At 35.3% G+C, this 14,040-nt stretch overlaps 1 protein-coding gene across 6 annotated transcripts in view; it reads right to left on the bottom strand.

Annotated features, from left to right (window-relative positions):
• LOC105499446 (NADH:ubiquinone oxidoreductase complex assembly factor 2) overlaps window positions 1-14,040 on the bottom strand; it is a 235,361-nt gene that overhangs the window by 115,701 nt on the left and 105,620 nt on the right. For 5 of the 6 annotated variants that reach the window (XR_011624971.1, XM_071098888.1, XM_011772005.2 and 2 more), the window contains exon 2: window positions 6,451-6,540. The exons of the other annotated variant lie outside the window; for it this stretch is intronic. Coding sequence is in view for 4 of the 5 variants with exons in the window: in XM_071098888.1 (XP_070954989.1) it covers window positions 6,451-6,540 (90 nt within the window). In the remaining variant the exon portion in view is untranslated. The remainder of the gene's footprint in view (window positions 1-6,450; window positions 6,541-14,040) is intronic. 6 annotated transcript variants of the gene reach the window in all.

Here is a 14,040-nt window from a genome sequence, read left to right on the forward strand (position 1 = left end):
AAATGACCATTGCAGAACATGGATGTAATGTAGGTCTTGATGCTAGAACAGGGATAGCACCATCTCGATCTATTATTTTATGAAGCTTACTTTGAAAATTCTTGATGAACTTCTGTGGCCTGAGAAAGACATGTTGAATAATTATGAACAATTATTAATCTTAAAAGCAATAAAAGTGGGTATGACATTTTAAACTGAGATATTAATTATGAACACTGTTAATGATAGACAGGTATGGTCTAATATACCTAAAAAGTAATTTTTACCTAACTCTCTTCTGAGCTTTTAATCTTCTGTTTTAATGAGTACATGTGATAAGTAAAGCTTAACTGGATCAGGGCCTTTCTGCCTCTTCCAACTATATTCTGCTTTGCATGTATTTTAGGGTTCTCATAAAAAATGTTTATTACCGTTAACAGGAAACAAGCTTAAACTTACCAAAAACAAGAAAAATAACAAAAATGAAAGATAAATACAACAATCTGAATTATAGAGAGACAAATATGAGAGCCTCTACATAAGAACTACAAATAATGCCATGAATTAAACTTACAAAGTTCACTGAAACTTTGTAACATTGCCCAGTAGTTAGTACTATACTATCTCCCACAGATGAATCTTTGCCCAAGAATCTTCTATGTTTTCTTTTTTCTTGTGAGACGGGGTCTCACTCTGTCACCCAGGCTGGAGTGCAATGGCACGATCTCAGCTCACTACAATCTCTGTCTCCCAGGCTTAAGCAATCCTTCCACCTCAGCCTCCCGAGTAGCTGGGACTACAAGTATGTGCCACCACACCTGGCTAATTTTTTATATTTTTGGTAGAGACGGGGTTTCACACGTCATATAGGCTGGTCTAGAACTCCTGGACTCAAGTTACCTGCCTGCCCCAACCTCCCAAATTATAGGCGTGAGCCACTGTACCTGATCGAATCTTCTATATATTTGAAAAAAACTGATCTGGTCTGCTGTTCCACGTCTTTCTTCTTAAAACAGACTATTTTCAGCAAGTCAGCAGACTCCCCAAAATGCCTTTTCCTTAAACATACTTACATAACATACTTTCAATTTGAAATGCATTCATTCAACAAATGTTGATTGAGCTTATATTTACTTAATATAAACTATTGAGCTAGGCCCTGAGAATACAAAAATGAATAAGGCAAGGATTCTTTTCTAAAAAATCTTCTAGTTAGGGTGGAGGATGCAGATAAGTAAACAAGGAACCCCCCATAGTGTGTTAAGTGTCATGATTGGAAGAGGTCCAAAGTAAGATGAAAACAAAACAAAAAAAAGGAACATCTCACCTATCACTGGGGGTAAGGGGCCAGGTCAGAAAAAGCTTACAAAGGGAATCAATGTCCACTCCAAAACTTGAGTAATAAATAGGAGTTAGCCAAATTATAAATGATGTAGGCAGTATAATATAATATTGAGTAAAAATTTGGAAGCAGATAATTTGGGTTCAAATCTGAGTTCTAGTTGCTATTGATACTTAGGAAGTTACTTAAATCACTCTTCTTCATTAGGAAGAATTAGAAGAGAATTTACACAATTTCTCACTACACATCTACCCATCTACCTGCATATATGCCCAGACTCTTTTTCTGCTATTACTATTGATGACTTTTCCTTTTGTTCAAAGGCCAATTCTTCCACCTGTTTACTAGATCCTGCCTCATCTTGTCTTCTCAAGGACTTCCTCTTTCCTGTAATTTTTCTTTCTGACTGGATGTTTCCCATCACTATTACAAAATTCTCCTCTGTCTTTAAAACAAAAGAAAATATTTATTGACTCCATTTTCCTCTCCAACTACTGCTTCATCATTCTCCTTTTCTTTACAGATAAACTCCTCATAAACACTGCCTATTCTCAGTCTCTCCAAATCCTCCCTTGCTATACTTTTTTTCCTATCATGCATTTGCTCCTACCACTCTACAGAACTATTTTTGTCAGACGTCCCTGTTCTTAAAGCAGAGTTAATTTTCAGTCCTCATTTGACATTTTGATTACTTCTTCCTCCTTGCTATTTGGCTTCTAGTACATGACACGTTTCTTTTTTTCCCCTACTTTACTGGCAGCTCCTTTTTGGTCTCCATTGTCTCTAAACTTTGGAGCAGCCTAAGGGTCACTGTTTGAATTTCCCATTTTGTATTTACACTCATTCTGTGTGTGATCTCTTCAGTCTCATTGCTTTATATACCATTTATTTGCTGACAACTCCCAAATTATATCTCTAGTACAGATATGTCCACTAAATTCGTGGCTCATATACAATTTAACATCTCTACTTGGATGTCTAATAGGCATCTCAAACTTAGCATGTCCAAAATTGATTTCATTTTTCCACCCCTAACTTGCTCCTTTCACCGTCCTGCACACGTCAGTTAACAGCAACTCCTTTTTCCAGGTGAGGACAAAACAGCTTAAGAGTAATTACTGTCTGCTTTCCTCTCATGTTCCATATCCAGTATGTCATCAAATCCTGTTGGTCCTACTTTTACCATAGATCTGGAATGCAACTTCTTCTTTCCACTCCCACTGTTACTCTGGCCCAAGTCACAATTAAACTCTTGCCTAAATTATGACAAGAACTTTCTGACTCCATATTTTGCCTATGTTCCCCTAAGTCTATTTGCAATGCAGCTGCCCTAGTGATCCTGTTAAATATACCGCAGAACATATGACTACTCTTTTCAAAACCCTACAATGGCTTCCAGTCTCACTAAGAGTAAAAGCCAGAGTCTTTAAAATGGCCTACAAGGCCCCACAGATAGACAATCCTGTTAACTCTCTAACCTTATCTATTAATTTCTCTCTCCTTCTATCCCAATCACACTGCTTCCTTGCTGTTCTTTAAACATCTGAGCATGTTCCTGCCTCAGGGCTTTTGTACTTGCTCTCCAGTATTGCTCCTCAGCTAGTTAGCTGCATGACTAGCTCCTTCTGTTTTCATTCGGAAGTCATCGCAGTAAAGTCTTTTCTGAACACTATTTAAAACTGCAAAACGGCTGGGCGCCATGGCTCACACCTGTAATCCCAGCCCTTTGGGAGGCCGAGGCGGGCAGATCATGAAGTCAGGAGATGGAGATCATCCTGGCTAACACAGTGAAACCCCGTCTCTACTAAAAAATACAAAAACACAATTAGTCAGGTGTGGTGGTGGGCACCTGTAGTCCCAGCTACTCGGGAGGCTGAGGCAGGAGAATGGCGTGAACCCGGGAGGCGGAGCTTGCAGTGAGCTGAGATCACGCCACTGCACTCCAGCCTGGGCGACAGAGCGAGGCTCCGTCTCAAAAAACAAAACAAACAAACAAACAAACCAAAAAACTGCAAAACCTTCCCCAACACTCCCTATGCCCTTTCCCTGCTTTATTATCTGGGGCCATTAACATACAATATAGTACAGTTATTTATCCGGTGTATTGTCTTTCTCCCACCTTAGAACATAAGCTCTATGAATGTAGAGGTCCTTAATAGATACCTACTAAATAAATGAAGAAAAAGGGCATATTGTTTAATCTACACTGTGGGAGAATATGCAACATGCAGGTCCCAGTATTCTAATAATTGATAATTATAATATTCATCTGAACCCGAAAATACTTAATTTACTTTTTCATGGTGTTGAGCTATTATTTTTCACATTTAATTGATGTGTACCACCATAAAAATAATTTTTGTTTAGTGTCTGATTGATACATTTGTTTTAAACATGTGTCCCGTGGGAGAGTTATGCCAAATTACTAGATCAGGACAGCCATAAACAGATTAGAACTTCATTCAAACTCTCTGAAAGTCTCAAAGGCTGAAAAATGAATCATTACCTACTCATTTATTTATAACTTATTTCTATAAACATCTTAATTCTATACTATTATTGGAAAAAATGATAAAAACAAACTAACTCTAAGAAGGTGCACGCATTATCCAAGAATTGTAAATGTAGTTTATAACACTGGAGAGTCTGCTAAAATAAGAAAGCTCAATTACCCCTCCTAGAAGTTGCCAATTTATTTTCTGTATTTCTTCAAAAAACCTTTGGTATCTACTTATTTTTGTGGTTTTTTAAAATCATAGTTCTAGTATCTTCATAGCTAGTAAGCAGAAATGGAAAAATATTTTTACTGAAATGATGTTTACATTCACATGCTGGCATAAAAGTAACATAATGCCTATAGCTAACACATGTAAGATATCATACTATGCCAACCAAGAAGCAATGAGCCTACTGTTTACCCGTGTATGAAGCTATATAACCCAGGCAAATTAACTAATCTTTTTAGGCCTTACGTACTCCATCTATTAAATGGGTGATATGGTTTGGCTCTGTGTCCCTACTCAAATCTCATTTCTAATTGTAATCCCCACGTGTCGAAGGAGGGACGTGATTAGATCATGGGGGCGGTTTCCCCCATGCTGTTCTTGTGAAGTGAGTGAGTTCTCATGAGATCTGATGGCTTTGTAAGTATTTGGAAGTTCCTCCTTCATTATTGTCTCTCCCGCTGCCACGCAAAGAAGGTGCTTGCCTCCCCTTTGCCTTCTGCCATGATTGTAAGTTTCCTGAGGCCTCCCCAGCCATGCAGAACTGTGAGCCAGTTAAGCCTTTTTCCTTTATAAATTACCCAGTTTCAGGTATTTCTTTTTTTTTTTTTTTTTTTTTTTTTTTTTGAGACGGAGTTTTGCTCTTGTTGCCCAAGCCAGAGTGCAATGGCGCAATCTCAGTTCACTGCAACCTCCACCTCTCAGGTTCAGGCAATTCTCCTGCCTCATCCTCCTGAGTAGCTGGGATTACAGGCCTGTGTCACCACACCTGGCTAATTTTTTGAATTTTTTGTTTTTTTTCTGAGATGGAGTCTCGCTCTGTCACCAGGCTGGAGTGCAGTGACATGATCTCAGCTCATTGCAACCTCTGCTTCCCAGGTTCAAGTGATTCTCCTGCCTCAGCCTCCCGAGTAGCTGGGACTACAGGCACGTGCCACCATGCCCAGCTAATTTTTGTATTTGTAGTAGAGACAGGGTTTCACCATGTTGGCCAGGATGGTCTTGATCTCTTGACCTCATGATCCGCCTGCCTTGTCCTCTCAAAGTGCTGAGATTACAGACGTGAGCCACCACACCTGGCCTAATTTTCTGTATTTTCAGTAGAAACGGGGTTTCACCATGTTAGCCAGGCTGGTCTCGAACTCCTGACCTCAGATGATCTTCCCGCTTCGGCCTCCCAAAATGCTGGGATTACAGGCGTGAGCCACCACTCCCGGCCTCGGGTATTTCTTTATAGCAGTGTGAAAATGACCTAATACACTGGGTTAATTACAGTGTCTACCTTATGGGATTTTGTGATAATTAAACACAGTGATGGTAAAGTAATGGCATAATATCAGGCATGCAGGTAAATACTTGATATGTGTTAAGCGATATACACAATAAAGGTATTGAGGTTTCAGTTAAGGCTCTTTTAGTTGCACATACCAAAAGCTAACTCAAGCTATATTTCATGTATTCAATACATACTGATTAAGTACCTACTAGGTGCCTTACGATGTGCCAGGCACTATGCTAGGAACTGGTAAGCAAAAAAATGGAAATACATAACATGGTTATCAGGTGCCATTTTGAACTCAGTCTTGCAGCTGAACTTCACTCAGAGAGAAACTGAACTGGGAACCAGAAAGCTGTTGGAAAACTAGGAAATATTCTGTCTATGTACTTCTCATTGTGAACTAGTTTCCATTTTCTTCTCAGTAAATCAGCTTTTTCTGCAATATCACCTTTTCTAAAATCAATTAGCTTTTTTATGCAATAAAACTTTGATGGTAGACTGAAGGTGACCACTAACAAGGTACTAAGTTCATATGTTACTGTTAGACCCACACCGAGAGACCAACTGCTGCTGTTTGTCTCCCTTTGATCTTTTATTTTAATTTCAAAGTCTTAGGAAAGAGATCAAGCATCCATCCTTGTCTTAACAGGAGGTCAGTTAACATAGAGTTATTGTGAGTTGAAAAAATACTCCAAATGGTATCTGCAGCAAGTATCATGCATAATTTATAAAAGAAAAAATTAAAAGTTTAAATTACTTTGCAAGTTCATGTGTGTAGTGAGTGCCAGAAACAGGATTCAAATCCTAACACTGTGCAAGTGCTGGGTCACTACATGAAAGTGAGTGCCTGCTTAAATTTTGCATCTTAGGATTTTGGCTTGCCTCACCTTAGTGCCAGCTCTACTAATGCTTAATAGTTCTTTTTGCTGTACATGCATCTGCTTACTAAAATTCGGCACCTTTACAACTTCCAAAGAAATGCAATGTTAAAAAAACAGTTTCAAACATTCAGAGACTAAAACTTTTTTGCAAAGAGATACAGTATATAATTATATATGCTCTTATTGAGTTTGTATATTGTTATACAATTTACCTCCCAGGAGATTCCACTAAAAGCAGAAACTTACCTTCCCATTCTGTTGGAATATCCCCTATTTCATAGTCTACTTCTTTTTTATTTGCTCCTTCTACAATTCTCTTCTCTCGAATAGTTTGTCCTACAAGACAAAAGTCATTAATACATTTTTAAACGAACCTATGATACAGTAGTTACTACAATTAATCTTTTAATATTGCATAACCCCTTATATGGTTGAAGAATTAAATTAACAGGAAAAAGAGAATAGATTTCATTTTGAATTAGGCATATTACAAAAGGCAAATTCTAAACTACTGCAAAAATTTATAATTATTTACCACAGCATACAAAAATTAATGGTAGGCCAGCTGCAGTGGCTCACGCCTGTAATCCCAGCAATTTGGGAGGCCAAGCCAGGGGGATCCCCCGAGCTCAGGAGTTCGAGATCAACCTCGGCAACATGGTGAAACCCCATCTCTACTAAAATACAAAAAATTAGCCAGGCATGGTGGCACACACCTGTAGTCCCAGCTACTCTACTCAGGAGGCTGAAGCACGAGAATTGCTTGAGCCCGGGAGGCAGAGGCTTCAGTGAACCGAGATCGCGCCACTGCACTCCAGCTTGGGCTACAGAGTGAGACTCCATCTCAAAAAATAAATAAATAAATAAATCTAGATTTAATGTACAGAAAAAGAGCAAAAAAAATTAATCCTATAGAGCACTAATGGCCAATAAAAAATATTTTAATAATCAACAGCAGTTCAACTCCTTCTGACTTACATGGATATCTTACAGGTAGCAATGGCTGCTGCAATCACCCAAGAAAATCGATATTCATGGCTGTTACCAAGTATGTAACGAACCACAAGACCCTGCAACCACCCTGTCCCTAATACACTGGCAAACCCAAGGGAACCAAGCCATAGGTTGAATTCTGTGGCCCATGTTAATCACTGGCTCTTTAGGGAATTTAAAAGAAGAATAACAAAACTGGTCATTGGTTTGGTTATGGCTATGGTAAACTGAAGGTGAGCACTTACAAGCTTCTAAGTTCATATGTTACTGTTAGAGCCACATTGAGAGACCAACTGCTGCTGTTTTGTCTTCCTTTGATCTTTTATCTTAATTTCAAAGTCTATGGTTCTTCAGATGAGAGATAAATATCTGGAGTGGAATAGCAGCAATGCAGAAACATGAAAGCAGAGAGAACACTAAAATAAAAGTTGGTGAGAATTCAAGAATGTAATGAGAATGCCTATTGCTTATATCTCTCAATAAAAGTTGATTAGTGCATACTTTAAGTTTATACAGGAGGCATAAAACTATTTGTTATTTTCTTCTGTTTTCAGAAAGTCTTCATCATATCTTTCAAAACAGCTTTGTCAAAATGGTTGCTTCAAAACATGTTTCTTTCTCATTGAAACTTTGAGCCTGGGGAAACCAGGTAGGCTTTCTACTTCCTACTATTTAACAAGTGTGCCTGCCTACTCCGGGGAATGTGAGCTGAGACAGAGAAGTCATCAGTGAGGAATGATAAAGGGAGCAGCATGGCTTAACAGTGATCAGACCAGCCAGGGAGAGAAATTTGGACCTTACAAAATAGTCCTTTCTCTTACCACTCCTAAGCCAGTCTTACACTATGCTAAATATACTGACTTACATAATTAAATAAATCAAACTTGATGCCTACAAATCTCTCTCCTACACTACCTGAGATTCTATTAACTATAAATTCCTTTAAGTGTGGACAGGAAACTCCTGGGAGTGACTGTACAGGAGAAAGAAAGACATAAAAGGAAAGCCTGAGAAGACTCAATGGCTGGTTTTATTTCTTCCATCTTAGTAATATTAAGTGAAAGGCTGGGAGTTCATAGACAACCCATTAACGGCTAATAAACCTTAAGTATGTGGTCAGGAAGTTCTGCATTTCATTATGAGGTCATTTAATTAGGCTGATTTCATCCTAATGCAGAGGTTCCCCAAGTTCTACAAAGAGGAGTTACCTTTTGCTTATCTTATCCAGTAAATTTACAGTAGGACAAAGGACTGATAGTAAAAGTTGTAGGAAGAAGGATTAGGGTACAAGGAGCATACAACAATGACAACTGCATTTCTCTCATAGTAGAGGCTCAATATATGTACACATATTTTTACTAAAACGCTATTTACATTCACATATAAATACATCATAACAAATTACTATAAATTTAGTATTTATAATTTAGCATCATTAAAGTATGCTTATATGACAATTTTCAAAATGTGTTAGTCAAATACCTATGTCTTCAAATAGTCCTTATCTAATTACTGAAATGTAAGAATGACTTTTTGGAGTAACAGTTATAGAGAGGAAAACTATTGTCTAAAATAAAAATGCAAATACATGGGATCCTCAAAGTACATGTGTGGTCTATAAGTTTTTAAATGTAATCAATAAAGTTTAGCACATGGGGAGAGAATAGACAGGTCTATAGTTCTCAGTAGCAGTACTAAATGCATATATATTACAGGCATATCTGCAACAAAAAAATTAACTTTCTATTCCTACTCTTAGGTCTATCAACTTCATGTAAGGTCTCCCAAGGATTTAAAAAATCAAAAGTTATACCTATTTGTTTGTGTGTATGCATGTGTGTATGGAAACACAGGAAGAGTAATTAATTAGCTAGTTTAATTTCAGGACAATCACTGAATAAACCTTTGGTTAATAGGTGAAATAAATATTATTTTTAAAAAGTATACATCTTTTAGTAATATAAAATAAAGCTATCAGCTTATTAAATAAATTCTTTGTAATCAGATACGTTTATTTCCTCAATAAATTACTGTAAAACTACTCCCTTTTTTTGGAATAAATACTACTTGTTCAATTTTTATGAATTGGGAATGGAATTTATGCCTCCCACTGAGTAAGGAATTATGTACAAACTGTACACTTACTTATACTACTAATATGCTTTCATGCAATATTTGTAAAGACAACTCTATTTATCATAGCAAAAAAATGTCCATCCTAGTGAATAGAGCAAGTTTAAGTACCTGCTCAAGTGTCAAAATTTTAGGATCTAATTTACATTTAAAAATTAACTTGGTAACAAAAACATTTAATACAATATATGTATAGGTTCAATAAGTACTAATACAACAAAAATAATTGACATTGGTGGACTCGATGAGTATTATTAAGCAAAAGAGTACATAGTTGTTTTATTTAATACTAAACAATATTATATTTAATTGAAACACAGATTTGAATTCAGGAAGGTAGTAATGGTCAACAATCTATGGATTTAAAGACTGTAGATATAACAGTATATTTTTCTAAACTTTAAAAACTTTAAAGCTGGTTGCTGTTGAGCTCATTGCCCTAGGAGGATGGCAGATTTCCTACTTCTTTGTTTAGAAATATATGGAGGTCATTTAGTTTTTAAGAAAAGAAAGAAAGGAAGGAAGATAAAAAAAATAAAAGGTGAGATCCCGAGGCATATTGTAGATGACAGGGATTTAGGTAAAAGACAGATTTCACCTGTTCTACTGAGCTTCTGGGATAACGTATGAGCATCCTGGACACAGACATGGGAAGGAGCCTCTAGAGCAGAATCCCAAACTTCAGCCTTTCAAGTACCATCTTTGCAATTTTTGCATACTTTAGAGTACTATATCCTAATATTTTTCTTTACAATAATTTGCATTTTTCTTCAATACTTATTTTTACCTTACTCTAAAAAATATTCATGTAATCACTGACTTAATGTGCTAGTTGTGTTTTTTGCTCACCCATAAAAATAGATTTAAAAAATTTAAAGGGTTGTCTCTGTGTCATCTAAAATCATCTTATAGACCACACTTGGGAAACCACACTGCAGACCACATTGGTTTGTAGAGACAGGCCCAGCCACACATACGGTGATACAGGGCATAGAAACCAATATAACCAGTAGGAAATTCCTATGGACAGGGAATGGCTGTTGAATATCAAAGTCTTGGATTATGTTTATCCTTGATTTCAAAAAATCCTGTAATTCACAACAATGTTTTGTTAGGTTTGAAGGAAGAAGGGAGAGGTCCTAGATTTCCAGAAAGAGTCAGGGAAAAGAAAAAAAAAGCACTAATATTTATGGCATGTTTACCATGTGCCAGACATTGAACTAAGTTTTAGCTCTGCATGAGTAATTTCATTTAAGCTTTACAATGCTATGAGGTACTATTATTACTTCATTTTACTAAACAATTTATATATTTCATTTATAAAGAAATTGAGGCTTAAGAGAACTTAAGACATTTACTTGCTAGCAAACAGAAATTAGGATTTGAACATGGGTCTTTTAACTCCAGATCCTAGACACTTAACCACTAAGATATGTTGCCAGACTTTCAGATGACTACAAATGTTACATCTACAAATTGACTACATTTCAGTAGGTAAAATATAAGGGCTAAGCTAAAAGCAAAAGTTACTGCCATTTCTTAAAAGATTAAAAATCACCATTTCTTTCCAAAAAAGAAAAACCACTGCCTTTCATTAAGGCATTTCAGAATGCAGAAAACATATCTTAAATCACTTAACTTAACCCTAGTAATAGATTCATTAAAACTTCGCTGAAGAAAATCTGGAAAATACCAAAAAGTAGAAAAAAATAAAAATGACCTGTAAGCGCGTGACTCAAAATATCGTTATTAACATGTTACTCTGTTCCCTTCAGTCTATTATAACTAATAGATTATACATACACAAACACATATACATGTGCACATGTATTTATGAGATTAAAATTGTATCTATATCCTTTTCCCTACCACATGGAAAATATGAAGCTTTTCATGTCATTGTTTCATAACTTAAAAAGGAAAATCAATACAGTTTCTGAACTTATTCTGACATTCTGAGGAAAAAGAAATTTCTTGTAAAAGTGTGTTAATAACTTTTTTTTGTTCAACTGTGTTTAAAATGTGAACATAAAAGTAAAAAAGATTGCCTTGTTAAGCATAGGCAGTAAAGCAAGTTAAAAAATACTAAAAATGAAAATTTATATCAATTAAAGATATGTATCAGATATGCCATACAAAGGAGGTTGTACAAATTAAGGCAGAACTTCAAGATCAGGAAGAAAGAAAGAGGTAAAGTATAGTGATCCATATGTTCTTTATGTTAACATGTAATAGATTTATTAGTGATATTTTTAAATGAATTAATAAACACTTAAAAATTCACACTTTATGTATTTAAAATAAATTTCATTGTATATATTTAAGGGATATAACATGATGTTCTGGGATATGAATAGACAGTAAAAAGGTTACTAGAGTGAAGCAAATTAAAATATACATCATCTCACAGTTATCCCTTTTTGTGTGTGGCAAGAGCAACTAAAATCTACTCATTTAGCATGAATCCCACACACAGTACAATTTTATTACCAACAGTTCTCATGAACATTAGATCTCTAGATTTGTTCACCTTACATATCTGCTACTCTGTATCCTTTGACATACGTCTCCCTACTTCTCCCAACCACCCCTTCATGTCCCAGGTAACCACTGTTTTGTTGCTGATCTCTGTATACAATCAGCCCTCTGAATCCATGGGTTCTGCAGTCACAGATTCAATCAACCACCACTGAAAATATATGGGGAAAAAAATGATAAAATAGCAATACAACAATAAAATACAAATTAAAAAATACGGTATAACAACTATTTACATACCGTTTAGACTATATTTGGTGTTATAAGTAATTTAGAGATAATTTAAAGTATACAGAAGTATGTGGATAGGTTATATACAAATACTATGCCATGTTGTATAAGTGAATTGATCATCTGCAGATTTTTCATCAAAATTTTTTGATCAAAAATTAGTTGACCATACATGTTTAGATTGATTTCTAGGCTCTCTATTCTGTTCCACTGATCTACGTGCCTATTTTTATGCCAGTACCATACTGTTTTGATTATTATAGCTCTGTAATAAAATTTTAGATCAGAAAGTAAGTGTTTATTAATTTTAAATCAAAGTTGCTTCCAAATTTGTTTTCCTTCCTCAGAATTATTTTTGCTCTTTGAGGTCTTCTAAGATTCTATACAAACTTTAGGATTGTTTTGCTATATCTGTATAGAATGCCATTGGAATTTTGATAGAGATTATGTATACTGATTTGGGTACTATGAACATTCTAACAATATTAATTCTTCTGATTCATGAGCATGGGATATCCTTCCATTTATCTGTGTCTCCTTTAATTTCTCTCATCAATGTTTTATAGTTTTTGGTGTACAGATTTTTCACCTCCTTGCTTAAATTTATTCCTTAGTATCTTATGTTATTTAATGCTGTCATAAATGGGATGGTTTTTTGATATCTTTTTCAGTTAGGTTGTGTATTAAAATGCTAATTTTTGTATGTTGATTTTTTGTATGCTAATTTTTGTATCCTGTAACTTTGCTGAATTCATTTATTCTAACAGGTTTTTTATTTTTGCTAAAATCTTTAAAATATTTTTATGTATAGGATCATGTTTTCTACAAATACAGATAATTCTGCCTCTTTTCTGATTTGGATGGCTTTTATTTCTTTTTCTTATCTGATTGATCTTGCTAGTACTTCTACGCTGAACAGAAGTGGTAAGAGTGTGTGTCCTTGCCTTGCACCAGATCTTAGTGGAAACATTTTCAGTTTTTCCCCATGGATTATAATGTTAACTGTGTGTTTTTAATAAATGGCTTTTATTACATTGAGAAACTTCCCTTCTATAACTAAACTGTTGAGAATTTTTATCAAGAAAAAATATCAGACTTTGTCGAAAGCTTTTTCTGCAGTAATTCAGATGATCATGTAGTTTTTATCTTTCATTCTGTTGATGTGATGTGTCACATTGATTTCTGTATGTTAAACCAGTCTTGCATGCCAGCAATCTCCCTGCTTGGTCCTAGTGTATAGACTTTTTGATGTGTTGTTGGATTTGGTTTGCTAGTATTTTATTGAAGATTTTTGCACCAATCTTCATCAGAAAGATTGGCCTGTAGCTCTTTTGATGTCTTTGTCTGGCTTAGGTATCAAGGTAATGCTGACCTCATAAAATATGTTTAGAAGTATTCTCTGTAGCTCTATTTTTCAGAGGAGTTTAAGAAGTATCAGTATTAATTCTTCTTTGACTGTGTGGTAGAATTCAGCTGTAAAGTCATTTGGTGTTTGGCTTTTCTTTGTTGGGAGGTTTTCTATTACTTCTTTAATGTGTTTATTAGTTATTGGTCTATTCATGCTTTCTATTTCTTCCTGACTAAATCTTGGTAGGTTGTATTTTTCTAGGAATTCATCCATTTCCTCTAGGTTATCCAATTTGATGGCACATACTTGTACATAATAGTCCTGTATGACCTTTTTATTTCTGAGGTATCTGTTATAATTTCATCACTTTCATTTTTTATTTTGAATTTTTTTTCTTAGACTGGTTAAGAGTTTGTAAATTTTGTTTTTCAAAAAACCAACTCTGTTTTATTGATTCTTTCTATGTTTTTTCTTTTGCTCCCTATTTGATTTATTTCTGTTCTTAATTTTATTATTTCTTTCCTTCTGCTTATTTGGGGTTTAGTTTGTTCTTTTTCTGGTTCCTTGAGGTGTAATGTTAGACTATTTATTTG

The sequence above is a fragment of the Macaca nemestrina genome, chromosome 6, assembly GCF_043159975.1.
Source record: "Macaca nemestrina isolate mMacNem1 chromosome 6, mMacNem.hap1, whole genome shotgun sequence".
Classification (NCBI taxonomy): domain Eukaryota; kingdom Metazoa; phylum Chordata; class Mammalia; order Primates; family Cercopithecidae; genus Macaca; species Macaca nemestrina.